At 40.2% G+C, this 16,785-nt stretch overlaps 1 protein-coding gene across 2 annotated transcripts in view; it reads right to left on the bottom strand.

Annotated features, from left to right (window-relative positions):
• atad2b (ATPase family AAA domain containing 2B) overlaps positions 1-16,785 on the bottom strand; it is a 57,721-nt gene that overhangs the window by 33,049 nt on the left and 7,887 nt on the right. For both annotated transcript variants that reach the window (XM_079474480.1, XM_079474481.1), the window contains exons 15-23: positions 16,372-16,462; positions 15,880-16,191; positions 14,896-15,040; positions 13,861-14,047; positions 12,813-12,998; positions 6,602-6,737; positions 5,240-5,433; positions 4,062-4,221; positions 1,040-1,162 (exon numbers count right to left, since the gene is read on the bottom strand). In XM_079474480.1, coding sequence (XP_079330606.1) covers positions 1,040-1,162; positions 4,062-4,221; positions 5,240-5,433; positions 6,602-6,737; positions 12,813-12,998; positions 13,861-14,047; positions 14,896-15,040; positions 15,880-16,191; positions 16,372-16,462 — 1,534 coding nt within the window. The remainder of the gene's footprint in view (positions 1-1,039; positions 1,163-4,061; positions 4,222-5,239; positions 5,434-6,601; positions 6,738-12,812; positions 12,999-13,860; positions 14,048-14,895; positions 15,041-15,879; positions 16,192-16,371; positions 16,463-16,785) is intronic.

Below are 16,785 nucleotides of genomic sequence, written 5' to 3'. Positions count from 1 at the left end.
CATCAGTGGACCTTTAACTGGGGAACCCAATAAGGTTCCAGGAGGACCGCAGATGTTCTGGCATTTTATGAAACATCAGACAAATAATACCAACCAAAATAATTGATGTTTCAGTTTTGTATAACTGCATGTGTTTTTGATTTAATTAAAATGTTAAGTTTAAGATTAAAAGTCTTCATTTTGGGGGGCGCAAAGCCATGCACCCTAAACAAAGGGGGTCTTACAACAAAAGTGTTTGAGAGTCACACTGTGTTACATGTTAAAAATAGTACAACATCCAAATTACAAGGCGACTTTGAAGTATGTGTCTGTACATACAATTTGGACAAAAATTCCCCATAACCCTGGTTAAAAGACCCCAAAGTAATCCTCTGCAATGGTTTCTGAAAACAATGATGCAACAATTATATATCCAAATAGGGTAATGCTGACGATTCATACATAAATAAACAAACTTGTACTGTATGCTTTAAAATAAAGGTTACTGTTTACCCAGGCCAAAAGATCCCCCATGAAAATGTTTTTACAAAATTAAAAGATCAAGATTAGTCTGCAATTTCATGACATTGTAGTTTTTAGTTGCTACATTTGTAAAGTTTGAATCCTATGTACACTTTTACCTACATTTACTCACCTTTGAGAATCTGTATTAATTTCTTTATGATGATGAACACAGAAAAAGATATTGTAACCAAACAGTTCTTAAACCCCATTGACTACCATTACTTTATCATTTTTGGGGTTCTGTTGAACACAAAAAGATATATTTTGAGGATTGTAGTACAGCAAACAGTTCTGGCGCACATTTGGCTACCGTTGTCATTTTACCTATTATGGTAGTCAATGGGGTCAAAGAACTGTTTGGTTAACAAGCATTCGATCAAATATCTTTCAGCGGTCAACCAAACAAAAAATGTATACAGGTTTGAAACAACTAGAGAGTGAGTAATTCATGACAACATTTTTGGGTGAACTATCCCTTTAGGTCAATTGGGATTTAGTTTATCTTAATTGATATGTTTCTGGGCTGTTTCGTTACCTTTCTTCCGGCGCGACTCCTTGATCTCCTCGCACATGCGGTCAAACTCAGGGTCCAGTTCAGAAGCGATCATGGCGTGTGCCGTGTCCTTCAGGCTGCATGCCCTGTGCCGAATGATTTTATCTGCGAGCAAACACAATGGGTGAGGTCATTTTCCACAACATACGTGAATGAAGAAAGAGCTTCCAGCTTATGATTCTGTACACATCTGAAGGGCCGTTCGCACGAAAATGTAAAAAACAGTCGATTTAAATAAGACTTGCACAATCTTACACTCAATGTGAGTGAAAGCAACTATCATCGCTTTAATTCAATTGAGCAGCAACGACTGATAGAAGTGATAGAAGCGAAGGGGATATCTCCGAGATTGTGGAAAAGTTACTATATCGTTGACTGCTCAATATGACTTTCTCTGCCCACGTACAAATACTGAATGAAAATAAATGATGTGTCTGTAATCCATGCGTTGTTGTGCACTGACAATCATCCATCATTTTTATTTTATGATGTATTACGCACATTACTGCAACGTACACACAGAATGGTTTTGCCAGGGAGAAACTTTAAGGAGCAAGAAAAACAGACCCTTGAGATCTTATTTAAACTGACATATGTGATCAGCACTTTCCAAACCTAAAGTCTACAAGTAATGTTACGGTTTTCTATAGACAAACAACACATGGCGTTTGAATCACATAAAAGTGACCAAAATTGATTTAGTTAGAAGTCATGGGTTACGTTTCCCAGTTAAGACAGCAGCACTGTTGTTTTAGAATAAAGCATCTGCCAAATGCATGAATATATATATTACTGATGCTGGCAAGCTACACACAGTTAAAAATACAAAACAAATCTATTTGCTGAAACACAATGTAAGAATGGGATTATTGCACTTTCTTAAAGCTGCCCGCGGAGGCAAAGAATGTTGTATTCTATGATTAAATTAAGCTGATTTTTATCATGTAGGGAAGTGTGTGTTTGTGTGTGCGCGAGTCGGCTGTATTAGCGGATAGCCCTCATTACTCCAGGATGAGCTGGAGGTCAGGATCTGGCAAAGTTCGTCTTGTAATTGGAAGATGGGCCAATTAAGCCATCGAGAGCGAGTGAAGTGGACAATCTTTACTTTAGTCAAGGATATAATGGCAGGCTGAGGGGAGTGTAAACACACTTTCCTTTTCTAAGATTCAAAACTTCTGGTGCCAAACCTGACATATCAAACGATTCCTTGCCGAATGACGCTAATGAAGAGCAATTGGATCGAGCACTGCCCGACTAATAACCACTTTCATAGCCCAAATAAAACGACTTTCTAAAATAAAAACTCTGTTAGCTTCATGCTTTAAATCTTGATCATTTCAATATTTGATATCAGCTTAATAAAGCTGTAAAAAAAGGTGAAGAAAAGTACAGCGTATGTTCGACTATTAAATAAATGAAACATTAACGCGGATGCTTCAATATACTTTTCTCTTTCAACTTGTTTCCGTAGAAAAACGTATGCGGTGTAACAGCCGTCAATAGCAACTTGCAATATCAGTCACGGCAGATGTCTTCTTTAGCATTTTCCAAAAACCCTGAAGCTTTTTATTTAAGTGTCTGCACTTGGATGGAATAGGTGCAGCTTACAAAAGAAACAACATTGATTGAGCTAAAATATCACTCTATAGACACCTTAGATTTCAGGTCTTCATGCTTCACTCCAGAGAGTAATGCTTTACAAATGCAATTTTGACAGCTCCTAAATCCCATATTCCCCGGCTCCAAATGGAGCAGGAGCCTCTTTTGGTTTCCTTATTAAAGTGGCTAATTGCGTTTTGTTTCGTTTGTTCAGTGGCTCCTCTGTGGATGCTGCGTTTAAACAAATGACCCACGTCCTTCCAGCAAATTGGGCTACTATGATTTATTCATAGGCACCGGCTGCATTTAGCCAACAACCTTCACTGGCTGACCAATTAATCCAGACGGCTGGGAGTTACGTATCGACCAAACAAAACAACGTTGCGGTCCTCCGAAGAAGAAGCGGCTTGCAAACTTCCCAGGACATGATGAGAAATCTAAAAAGAATACAGACCTCGACTCACCTCAATGAGATTGACACACTTCTCTTTGCTCTTTAACTAAATCGCTAAGTGAACTAAAGTAAGTTTAAAGTGCACCATCATTTTAATGCTTTTATAAATACATGCTTTGTCTTTCTGATGGGTTGGTGAAGTCACGTTCACCCAACGCTTTGACGGACAGGCCGGTGGGAGGTTTACTTTTAATCTTTTTCTTTTGTTGTTCTTCAGCAAGCTCATCAAACGGGAAGCAACGTAAACATAACCAAAGCAGGCACTGCCTTCAAACACTTCAACGCTCCTCTCATTCAGATTTAGTTTGTATTAAACGAACATTTACATAACACCATCACAGCCTCGTTCATACCGCCAATGCATATATAATCATACGACACGATTTGTACACTGCAAAAGCCTAACCGTCCGTATGGCCGGAGAATAGCGAGACATCCATTAAAGCGATGAAGGTTTCATAAAGACTGCTCATTACAGTGCAATTTTTCTCTGTGGAGAGATCGGAGACGACGATTTCCCGTCGCTTTTGAATAAGGAAAGGTCAGTGGGTTAATATCTTGCCTCATCAATTGTCCTCAAACTCTTAAATGTTTCAATGAAGAACTGGCTAGTCTGTCGGATTAATCACCGACTTTATGTCCTTCAAGTGTGGATCTCGACTGGCTGCTGCTGCTATGATGGCTGGTGTCCTTGCTTCCATCATTGCCAACTGCATGTTTTATTGTCTGTTTAACGCAGTACTTATAATCTTAAACGGGTTGAATGGCACCGTTTGTTTTCTAGTTGAATGAGTAAAACAAAAGTCGCTGTCGATCATAATCGCTTCAAATTATCTAATTCTCGAAACAACTTTCAGTGAAAATGAACGACTTCACCGCTGCAAATAACTGTCAGTGTGAACGGCCCTTACAAAGCGATTTATATTTGTGAGATCTGTATTGTCTCTTTACCTCCCGGGTCCTTGTCTGGATTGTATTCTAACGCGTTGCTGCAAATGAGGTCAATGTCCACAAGAAAATCCTTGGCGGCAGTGTACTTGTGAGTGTCGATCTTCATCATAATGTTGGACATGTCCATAGGTTCTTTAATAACCTCGAGGTAGTCTGACACCTAAAAGCAGAGTGTAAAGTATACATATATTAAACATATAAGGACAATATTTGCCATTTATCTGTTAAAACACATATTTTGACAAAATAAATAGAAAAGTAAAATATATAGAGTATGGAGTGAAAACCATGTTCATCTTAAATAAATATAAATGTAAGGCTGAAAGAACAAGGACATCATTTTCGGTAAATATTTTGAGTGTATATCTTTTTTTTATATATATATATAGTTTTTTTGGGGGTAAGCAAACAAGTCCCACAGACCCGAAAACCACACAAGGGTTAAACCAAAGCTAAGATTTCATAAGATTTAAGTCCCATTTAAACACATTAATGTGCAATATATCAATATTTGTTCTAAACAGAATCTAACAGGGTCCCTATTCTCTCTCTCTCTCTTTCTTCCCAGCAAGAGTCTCTTGACCTCAAAAATGCTGAAGACACCTGACTTAGTAAATCTCCCTAAAAAACATTTTTCTAGATACATGATAATAATGAAGCCCATCCCAACACCCTTGACAGGTGGCCAGTCCATCTCAGGGTACTTAAAACATATTTTTTCATCCCGAAACAAATCCCATTTTACCATAATGAAACGAGAGACCGTTTCAAAACCTTGAACTTTATCATAATTGTCATGCCAATATTTTCAACGCTAAATATAAATTTGATTCAGATTGAATTATGGCCCTGGCATCTTCTTGACAGGCTGTGTGACGTTTACCCGATTACAGACTCAAAAAAGATGAGTTCAGGACAAATTTGTGTATCTCCAGACACACAGTCCTTCTTGTTTGCCTCTTATATTGATGATTTTTTAATTGCCTTCTCAAATGTACCGATCCAGGTAACGATCCTGCCTACGAGCTGTAGTGTAATGACAATCATTTGATTTGTTTGGTCTGGGGGGCTGCGAATAAACCATAGGGGACCCTAATTTGATGCTCGTATTGAACGAGAAGAGCAGAGAACCTTCAGGCATTCATCATACAGCTGTTGAAAGTGCAGTAACTGCTCACCTCCTCAATGTCCACGGGCTTGCTGAAGATCTGGAAGCGCTTGTCCGTGGCGAGCCGCTTGGTGACGTCCCTGAGAAAGAGGCGGAGCTCACGCAGCGTGTTCTCCTCCTGCTCGTCCAGTCGCCTCTGTTCCTCCGGAGAGAGCTGCCGGGGGCCGGAGTCTTCAGCGTGGGTGAGCACCTCCAGAGTACAGGCTAAATACAAAAAAAGATTAACTAGGGACTTAAAGACTACACTTAACAATTCCAGCGCTTTCCATACGTTGCGGTACGTAGACAAGCTCTTTTTCTACAACGTTACACTGTTGCAGGAACAAAATGTATTGCAATTTTTTGTGCATATTGATTTGAACAGAAACAACTTTCCATGTTTCCGTAACGAGCACCCAAGCAGATAAAACGGAAATGCTCTTAAACAACACAAATGATACTAAATCTATGCCCGAGCAGCCAAAAGAATTACAAACACTCTGAATTATACGACTGGAGAGCAGGAACGTTTCCCGTTGCAGCGTGGGCCGCAAAGTGTATTATTGATTTCTGAAGAGCTCCAACAAACAACCTGACATCTGCAGTAATTTAAGGCCGCATCTATACAATGAAACAAAAACAGATGGCCAGAAATGAACAAATACGTGGCACTGTCTTAGAAGAAAATACTGCCGACAGGAAAAAAACAGGCAGAGCTGTGGTTGTGTCGGTCTGAAGATTATCCTCGAGCTTCTGAAATTTATCATGTGGCAACCGCAACAGAGCACTATTGCAAACCGTGAACGTAATTGTGGCTAAAGTTACTGCCCGGCATTGGAAGACCCTCTCACGTCGTGCAGTTCCATCGGCTTTGTATTTTTTTCAGAAACACCTGCGGTCAACCCTCAGGAGGACCCCTGCTCGGCGTCAACGGGATTTGACGCTCAAATTTCCACTTTAAAGCAATTTTAGGCTTTTAATGACTCCAGCTGTGAGAGAACCGATGAGCATAGTAATCGTCCATAAGAAAATATTCAGAACAGAAACATCAGGAACACACAGGACACCAATAGGCGTGTAAACATCTTCTGTTTCTGATTGTTTGGCATCTTCTAAGCATCTCTCAGCTCAGACCCCAAATACAGATTTTTGTTGTATCTAATAGTGTTTGAACTGAAATGTCAATATACCGACTTTGACACACCTACTATTTTCACAGAGAGGATTTTAAACACGAAAATAAAACATTTTGTAGTGTCTCTCTAATGGACACGAGGAAGTTGGCAAAGCTTGAGAAAAGTAAAGATAATAAATTAGAAGCACAAGTGGGGATACTCTCAGTCAAGACGTGATAAATCTGTAGTTCAGCGCGCATAAACACAGTAAAATTCACCTGTTTTTCTCTTGCGGGGGGGCGCCTTCGCCGCTTGCACCAGAATGAGGTCAGAAAAGAACCTTCTGCGAGCCTCCTCCGCTGGCGTTGTTAAACAGACCACCTCCCCGTACGAACGCCTGAAGAGGCATTTTAGCTGAAAAACAAAAAAGAAACTGTTCTAATGACACTGAACACAAAATATTTATATTGACATTTCAGCATTTTGTTATAACGGAGTCTGAGCACTTTACTTACCTACAAGACAAATTGCCCCATAACTCTTTCAAACGCACTATTTCAACCCATTACAAACATTCACATCTGACATCAAAGTCTCGAAACACTAAACTGCCGGTTCATGAATTCAACATACAAACTTGAAGATTCGCTTACAGTCATAAATTCATCATAATGTGCTTCAAACGCTTCCAAACCGCAGGGATCACATCTCGAGAATTCCAACAAACAAAAACCTAGAAAGTGAGTTAGAATAAAAAAAATCATCTTAAACTTCTTGAACCCTGTCACTTTGGTTTTTCCCAACAAGCTATTTCCTCCAAAACCACAGTGCATGACAGGTCCCAAATCTCATTGCTTTATTTCTCCTGGTGTGATGCGTTGTTCTGCACAGCTTAAACTTAAAGTTTTCTTAAAGTATACATTATTTATAGCCGGGCGACTCAACTTCGGTCCAGGAGGGCAACTGCTGTCAAGTGCTATGTGCGAAACTCTAACCAAAACACCATTATTGCGTGAAGTGTGGTTTCTTGGATCAACGACTTTGTTGGTACCTGAAATAACATTCATATCCCATTAAAATCAGATGTGAGGCTTAGGATTGCACAGGGTTTGAATCGAAAAGCTTTCTTCATTTCATTCAGGGTAGTTCATCCAAAAAAAGAGAATGAGTTCATCATACAAAGTCTTATTTTGTGTTTCACAGAAAAAGAGCCGTGTGGGTCGTTCTATAATCGTTCGGTCAAAAAAAGGGTTTATATCACATAAAACTCGGCTTTTAGCAGCCAGGTTTTGTAAAGTTGCTCATTGTATTAAAATAACCTAAAAATAAAAAGCATAAAAATAACCTCAAATACAAATCGCGATAGTTTTGTCATCAGTTAGTTTAGATAAACAAGACATCTGGATGTGCTTTTCAAAGATACACAGTTGTGGTATTTCTTATTTTATGCGTGTCTGAGAAACAAGTGTCAACTCTGTTACGTACTACATAAACCTCTCTCAAAAAGGAATGGATTGACCCGACCTTAAATAATTTGCATATTGTGATGTCACAGAAGTGTGTGAATGAAAGACAAGGAGGTATATCATCTCTCTTTTCCCAAATATTGGTTAAAATAGCAAACGTGTCAATGGATTAATTAACTGTCAACAATGTTGCTCAAATATTGTTGTTACAATATTGAAATGTTTGAGTAAAACATGCGTGTATGAAATTGTATTTGTAAACATACCATGTGCTCTGCAGTTCTTGGCTTTTTTAGGTCAAAAATGTTTGAAAAACATTCTTACTTTGTTACTCAGTTGGGCAAAAATATAAGATAAAGTAAACCAGGTAACCCTGAGACAGAATAAGTTTAAGGGTTTAATATGTAAGGTTGTTCTTGTTTTTAGTTTTCAAAATGTCATGTGCCACATGTTCATGCAATTACAGAATGACCCATATACAGGTTTTAAAGGACACACAGGTGAATAAATGATGACAGAACCAACCAACATAATCATAAACCTGAATCAATTATGGGTTTTTTAGGACCTATAAAACTAGGAAGGTGTCCTTCACAATTACCATAAGTCATCCATTTTGATATAAAGGGAAACGAAATGGTTTTATAACGCGATGTGATAGAACAGAAAGTGAGTCAAAAAGGAGAGCTGTGGTGTTGGACAGCAGAGCGAGAGAAAATCCCAAAATAATGGCCAGCGTCTGGTTTGCATGGTCATGTGTGACTGAGGAGCGCTTTTTAACAAGCGGTTTCAGAACGCTATATTTAACTCTAATTTCACATGGTGTGCCGTGCCAGTCAAATGACTGCAGGCTGAGAGCGCAAGAGCTTGTTTTAACCGCATCAGCATTAAAACTTCACCATAAGTTCAGGGAAGTTTCTGCAGGAACCAAGACAAATGAATTCAGAGGAAAAGGCTAAAGACGCGAATATTATTACGTTAATATCCAGAACAAACCGCGCCATCTTAAAAACTCCCCCGAGGTTAACGCGTTCAGCAAATATTACAACAAAAAGAACAACAAACCGCACAGCGCATTTTCCCCATTAAGAGAATTAAAAAAACAGCACACAGGGTACTTTAAGGTCAATATCGAATCATGAGCGTGAGCGGAAGATCTTTATCAAGCACAATATTGTATTTCGTGCCATATATGTGGATTAATGTTCAGTCTGGAAACTCTTGAGGTAAGATGAAGGAGGGCGTCCACCCCTCAGATACGGAGCCAGCCGGCGGTTTTCACAATGTTGTCTCATCTTGTAGACCTTGGAGACTAATGCAGATACTGAGAGGCAGAGCGCTGAGAAACCAAATAAATCCTTTCAAGTCGCAGGAGAACAAAACATCTTTAGATTGAGGAAAATCAAGAAACACATTTTCTATCTCCTGTCTTTTTCCCACTTCTGAGCTTTTACTCACGCCTCCAAATGGAAAAACATACAAAAGAAACTTTAAAGCCTTGCTTGTTTAAGAGTAAAACAAATCACTTCACAGAGGGTTTAAAAAACATCATCAAATGATCAATGTCAAGTTACAGTTTCGTCTGCATATTTTAGTGATAGTTCACACTAAAATGACAATTCTGTCATCATATATTCACCCTGATGTCATTTCAAAAGAAGATATTTGTTAAAAATATTGGTAACCGAATGACGGCGGTACCCAATCACTTCTATTGTATAGACACACGACATCAATGGATTACTAACATTCCTTAAAATATCGTCTTTGCAGAAGAAAGAAAGTCATACATGAGGATGAGTAAATGATGACAAAATAAAAAAAAAATCATCTCTTTAAGCTGGAAGAGAATAGAGCATACAGAATAAAGGTATGAATTATTTCGGAAGTAATGACAAAACATGACTCCAGATGACATCCAAAGACATTTAATGCAGATCCTGAAGGTGTTACTAACAAGGGAACACTTGGGTATAACTTTACACCTCTGGATCTGTTTGCTGGCAATCTTCCAAGACACGCTAGCATCGGCCAAACCCCTCCTTCATCCGAGCACAGGGGCACCTACAACCTTGCCACCTTCCCCACCGCAGCTGCTGTTTACAGACACAACTGGCATCTGCGTCTCTTTAAAAAATGAGGCGGTGGAAGGGTTGAGAGATTTTTAGCTGTTATTTTGTTCCTGTTTCTTTAAATTTATCAGAGACCCTGATGTGCACCACCGCAAAGAGGACAGCTGTCTCGCCGACCGTGCCAGAAACCGAGGGCCACTCCAAACTGTTCTTCAGCAAATCTACTTATTTGCATATTTGGGCTTCACTTAATGCAGATAAGCTGCAGGCTAATGGACCTTTAAAAAAACAAGAAAGTTCAACATCTTCCCACTCAAAACCCGCCAGCGGAGGGACATAAATACAGTGCGAGTACGATTTCTTTGTCTGTCTTTCACAGAATTGTTTTACTTCACCTTTCTTTAAATGTTTTGACATGATTGAAATGGAAACCACACAAATTGTGTGTCAGAAACCGCTGAAATGTGTCACTCAACTAGGATGCCATCATATGTTCTTAGTTATGTAATTGACCTTTAGACTTAAGTGCAATCATTTGCATTCAGTAAGTCACTTAAAAATCTCAGAGTTGTATATTTCAAAGAAGGTTGAGTCCATCAGTGTGAATTTCAAACACTTTGTTCCTCCACAGTGTGAATTCGGCATTGCTGCTCTTCCACATATAAAATCTCGAAAGCCCCAGATTAAAATGTTCACAGGTCATTTGAGAGGCCGGGATGAATTATTCTACAGACAAAAGTAGATTCTGACCGTAAGAGCTCTTGGTGTTATTGTGAAGCTCCAGTATTGATCGTAGCTTTAGCACAGGACCCCCTGCCCAGATGAAGAGACCAAGGGTATCGCTGGTACAGAGTGTGGAGGGTATGACTCTACCAAAGGGGCCTTGGGGGACCAGTTAAAGCATGAACGAGCTTTGTGAATTCAAACTGTCGATTCTGACACCGTACCTACACCGGACGCAAATCCAATGTGGACAAAATGTTAAATTATAATGGGTTTAACTTCTAATGCGTTTCTATCGTCTTGCCGGTCGTGTAGACCCGGTGTGAGAATCGGCCCACATCATAATTCAATGCCACTTTAGAACACCAGGGGTTAAAGTCAACATAAAACTCTTTACCAATTTCATATCTGCAATGTGACATTTCTGACTGAAACAAAATAAACCATGAAAACAGGACACAATGCATATTTGATGAATAAAGTCAAGTGCCACAGCAGGAGCACATCACGGCCCATTTACACCAAGAACAAAAACTAAAGTTGTAAAACAATTCAAAATTTAAAGGAAGGGAAAATTAAAGCGTTCTCCCCCTCATGTCATTACAAACCTTTATGACCCCATTGACTTTATGGACACAAAAAAATTAAGATAATTGTATTATTTTCATTTTCGGATGATCTCTCTTTAAGAGAAAGATACTATGGAGTAACAATATCACTGATATCAATTTCAGAATGATTTGGACAGCAGATACATTATCAAATATTTACGGCCTTTCAAATTTTAAAGGGCTAGCGCATTTAAAATGTGAAACACCTTTAGTCATATCTTTTGGTGTGTGAACAGGCCTCAAGTCAAGACACTATTAAAAAACAACCAGGTTAAGTAACTCTGTGATAATCTCGTTGAACGCAACCGCTGAAAAACAAACAGTTGTAGCACAGAATACATAAAAAAAAATGTGTTTAAATAGTAGAATTCCTCTTTCGCGATTCCTTGCATGTTTTCCCACATCGCACAGATCATAGGGCTCTGGATCAATGGACTCGATGCAGACAGAAAACAAGTTTTAAAAAGAAAATAAATAAGGGTGCGCCGTTAGTTAACCTCACGCACAAACAAACAAGAACAAATTTTCCTTGCATGTGCGACTGTACAGCCCTTCAAACATTATAGTCAAAGCTTTATATACCAACACGGCACAAGGAATCTTCAAACCATCATTCATTGCTGAATGCCTGGAGGTCATTTTCCAAAGCAAATGAAGGAACAAAAAACAAGAGTACTGGAATTCAGGACCACGGACAGCGTCACACAGATACTCATCCTCATCCGTCTTAAATTAAACATGCTTCCTTCCACAGAGGAAGCTTGAAGGATTTAATGAACACACCTTACGGTGAGAGAGAGAGTAAATAACATTAATGACTTCAATCTAAATATTCCCATGCCCTCCTGCCAGGCTCCTGTCTCATCAGCAGGGGCCACGATCAAGGGCTTCGCCACCGGCCAATCACGAGCCTCCAAGCAATGCACCCTGGCATGCATGGAGCACACAGCGTGAGTCGCTCGATACAGGCTTGCGAGGTGAAACCGCAACCGTGCCGGAGCAGATCGCCTTCAGCGCAATTAAGGAAGACCGTTTTTTGTTGGGTGACTTCAGACTGCATTACTTATCTCTGTCCGCCACCCTCTCGCTCCCTTTCATTTTCAAGTCTTTTCTCACATGATCCTCCTGCCATTTCTTTGAGAATTGATTTTAATGCCCCTGGTGTGCTCAGACAGGACTAAAAAGGGAATAGTGGGTAACTTGGAAAAAAGAAAAGGCAAAGAACTTGAAGAAGAAAGCCTTTGTTCTAAGGAAAAGGGGATGGGAAAAAGTTTGGACGTGGGAAATGGACTAAAAGAGCCGAGGCATAGTGGTTAATGGGTTAACAACAAATCAAGAGGAGGTGCTCAAATGGATCACACAGGCTCATATTTAATCTGTGATATTTCATTTATCCTCTCTCTCTCTCGTGACCTAGATGCTCAGAAAACCAAGAACTCACACAGGCACCACAGGTTCATACCCAACCTATGGCAATAAAGGTGTGCCACAAATGTTCTATGACAAAAATAATTCCTGACATACATTTTTTATTTAAGAGCAGACATATTGAGAAACAAGTGCTTTTCATAAGGACAAATGCTTTTAACAAATTGAAACAGAAAAGCAGACCCTCACCTCTTCAGGAAGCTGCTGGTAGACAGTCTCTGCTGTGGCGAGGATGAGGAGCGGGGTGAAGGAGGGCACATCCTGCAGGAGTGTGAGGAAGGTGCTCTTGATGGTATCGCTGATGGCTTCCCACCAGTCACTGATGTGAGGCATGTAGATGACGCTGGGCACACACCGCCGAGCCTCACGAAACACCTACACATGCAACAAGGACAAGCAAATGAAAATGTCATTCTAAAACCATCACGTTAAGCCGACACAAACACATCGACCGTGTATTTCAGTTCACCTGAGCACATGCGATTGTGTATTTCAGCTCACCTGAGCACATGCGATTGTGTATTTCAGCTCACCCGAGCACATGCGATTGTGTGTTTTTCAGCTCACCTGAGCACATGCGATTGTGTGTTTTTCAGCTCACCTGAGCACATGCGATTGTGTGTTTTTCAGCTCACCTGAGCACATGCGATTGTGTATTTCAGCTCACCTGAGCACATGCGATTGTGTATTTTTAAGCTCACCTGAGCACATGTGATTGTGTGTTTTTCAGCTCACCTGAGCACATGCGATTGTGTATTTCAGCTCACCTGAGCACATGCGATTGTGTATTTTTAAGCTCACCTGAGCACATGTGATTGTGTGTTTTTAAGCTCACCCGAGCACATGCGATTGTGTATTTCAGCTCACCTGAGCACATGTGATTGTGTGTTTTTAAGCTCACCTGAGCACATGTGATTGTGTGTTTTTAAGCTCACCTGAGCACATGTGATTGTGTATTTCAGCTCACCTGAGCACATGCGATTGTGTGTTTTTAAGCTCACCTGAGCACATGTGATTGTGTGTTTTTAAGCTCACCTGAGCACATGTGATTGTGTATTTCAGCTCACCTGAGCACATGCGATTGTGTGTTTTTAAACTCACCTGAGCACATGCGATTGTGTATTTTTGAGCTCACTTGAGCACATGCGATTGTGTATTTCAGCTCACCTGAGCACATGGCGATTGTGTGTTTTTAAGCTCACCTGAGCACATGGCGATTGTGTATTTTTAAGCTCACCTGAGCACAGGACTCCTCTGGGGTTTTGGCACTGACTGAATACAGCGAGGGAAGGTCGAGACGGTGCACAGTGAACTTTTCCAGGTGGTGCAACACCGCAGGGGCAAGGTGTGTGCTCTGCCCCGCCCCCTGGGGCCCTGTCAGCAGGAGCCGGGGCCGGTACGATGTGGGCTGCTGGTAGGCGGAACTGAAAAAACAAAGAAATGTCAACATAAGTATGGGCAATATTTGGTCGATAACGATGTCACGTTTTAATACAAAACCATTTTTAAATATAGATATATTTATGTATATCTCTAAAATACAAGTTTAATGAACACGGCTGTGTTGTGTATATTAAAATAAAAGCACTTTGTTAACAAATAAATAATTATTCAAATGAATTTGGCACACAGTTTTAATTAAAAACTTTAAACAGAATTTAGTTTGCCAATTTAGGCCAATCACGAGCCTCCAAGCAATGCACCCTGGCATGCATGGAGCACACAGCTGCTAAGCTAATTCCCCAGACACAACCTTAATTCTGCTTGTCAGCTGTACTTTCCAATTGAGAAGCTAAGACATTTAACTGAAATCCTAATAATGTAATAAATGGAATTAAAGTGATTAATAACATTGGACGTAGATGTATTTCATCCAACTGTCTTATAATAAAAATCTTGTTTGGGTCTGAATCATTGTAGTTGTGTGACAGATGTATTAATGTCTACAGGCTACAGCCATAAAACATTATAGTATTTAACTGTGTAGAGTAGAAATGCATGTCAATCTGAGTGCAATTGTTCTGCTGAGCAACAATGCAGATTGGCAGTTTTCCAGGTTCCCAACAGATGGCAGCATATCACAGTATTTGACTTCAAAATCAGGTTCTCAAATGTACAGATTTTAAAATCAAACAGATAATTAGCACAAAAAACTACAGCACATTTACAGTGAGGTGTGACAGAGCTCTTGCCTGGTGATGTCTTGAAAAATTAAACACAAATTCAGTTGCAGTGTTAACTTTCATTGGATTTTCATGTAACCCTAACTTACGTGGTAAAATGTAGAAAGGGTTTATGGGTAGTGAAGGAAGCTGTGCTCTTTAGGGATGCCGACTGAGGTTCATATATAGATGGAGCACCGACACCCTCCTCATTCTCACTGTACGAGTCTTCCTCCAGCAGATGATTGTCACTATCTGAAGTTACAGAGGAACTCTTAAATCACAAAATACACTTTAGACGTTTCAACGATTTAATCCGAGTGTATTTTAAAGCAACACTATAGAACTTTTGCTCACAGGTTCCCCCATGTGATTGATAAAGGCAATTGTCTGTTACCGGTGTCATTAAATGTCACTGTCTTAGCTTCCCTGTGGGCATCGCAATACACATGAATTTGTTTACAAAGGCTGATGGAACCGGTGAATGCAGAAACGTTGTTTGGAAACCATATAACACTCTTCCGAAGGCAGGGGATGGGCGGTGCTGTGTGTACCGACCCGAAATACTGAACTTACAGAGTGTGGTTGTAGCTGCTATGAGGATGCTCAAATAGCAGCGGCAGTAGAATCCGTCTTTTTAAAGAGTTGTTCACACAGACATTATTTTATGGTCGAAAAACTACAAAGTGTTGCTTTAAAGTGCAATGATTTTACAGAAAAAACATACAGAAGCACCCAAAACATTTTATCAGACCGGATTCAAACACATTACGGTTCCATGTTAAAACTTTAGTTAATGCATGAAGTAACATCAATGAACAACGAACAACAATGTTTGTTATAAACAACATAACGAAAAATGTATAAATGCTGTAAAAATATGTTGTTCATTGTTAGTTCATATTAGCTTTCACAGATAGAACCTTATTGTAAAGGGTTACCAAAAATAGAGTCTGTGAATTGCTTTTAAGCAAAGCAATGTTTGTTTGGTGCAGTTTCAAGACACGGCAGAAACACCTCTGGGTGTCTATTCTTCAGCAATATCTCACACACAAAACAACTTAGGGAAATATTCCAGGAAATGGGAGACCTACCATTTGTGTGTTCCCTGTGGAGGAGCTCTGCATGGGGGAAGACTCGTAACAGGCAGGTCAGCGTCTGAGCCAGCGTGGACTCCAGCAGTGGCCTCAGTATGCAGGAGAGGGCCTGTCCGGGCGGAGGCAGAGCTCTCTGACCTGCGGGTACAATGGAGCGGAGAGCACGACCAAAGTCCTGTGGCCCTAAAACGATGGAGCCCACGTCCAGCTTATACCGCTGGCTGCTGCCGTAGATTTGAGGGTAGCGCCGTCGCAAAGCAGCGAGCGCAGCCTCTGTGCAAAGTGCTTTGATGTCGGCCCCACAGTAGCCTGAGATACGAGAGACTTCACAGTAAATCTTTTGTAACACAGCAACTTAATTAACATGCATTACAAACTAAGGTGAGACGACAATTACGTAAATCTTACATTCGACTTTTGATTAAACACAGTATAGCCATCAAACATATTTTCGCTCGCAGTAAAGAGAGAAAAACCCTTCGATCTTACCGACACATTTCTCCGCGAGCTCATCGATGAAAGGTTCAGCTAGTTTGGGGCTCCAGTCCCTGGTGTGGATTTCAAGAATGTGCTTACGAGCCTGATGGTGACAAACACAAACAGCCAGACAGCGTTTAGTTTAAACCAAGGACTTCTATGGAACTTTTTGAAATGGACGGCAAAACGCTTTGTTTTGATCATAACACTTTGAACAGCGGTGCTTGTGTAAACACGAGTGCAAATGCTTTGATTAGCCCGCAACCCGCTGTGAAGACAAACTATACACGTGCAACAGTTTCACCAGTGCCGTACTTACCTGACATCACTAAACCTGCAGCTACGAAGCTTGAATGTGATTTAAACTAATTCTGAATCAATCTTTGGAAGTAAACAAGTAAATAAAAATAGCAACATCAATACCTT

This window comes from Barbatula barbatula, assembly GCF_947034865.1.
Source record: "Barbatula barbatula genome assembly, chromosome: 15".
Classification (NCBI taxonomy): domain Eukaryota; kingdom Metazoa; phylum Chordata; class Actinopteri; order Cypriniformes; family Nemacheilidae; genus Barbatula; species Barbatula barbatula.
The sequence above is the reverse complement of the archived record's forward strand: the minus strand, read 5'-3'. Positions and strand labels throughout refer to the sequence as shown.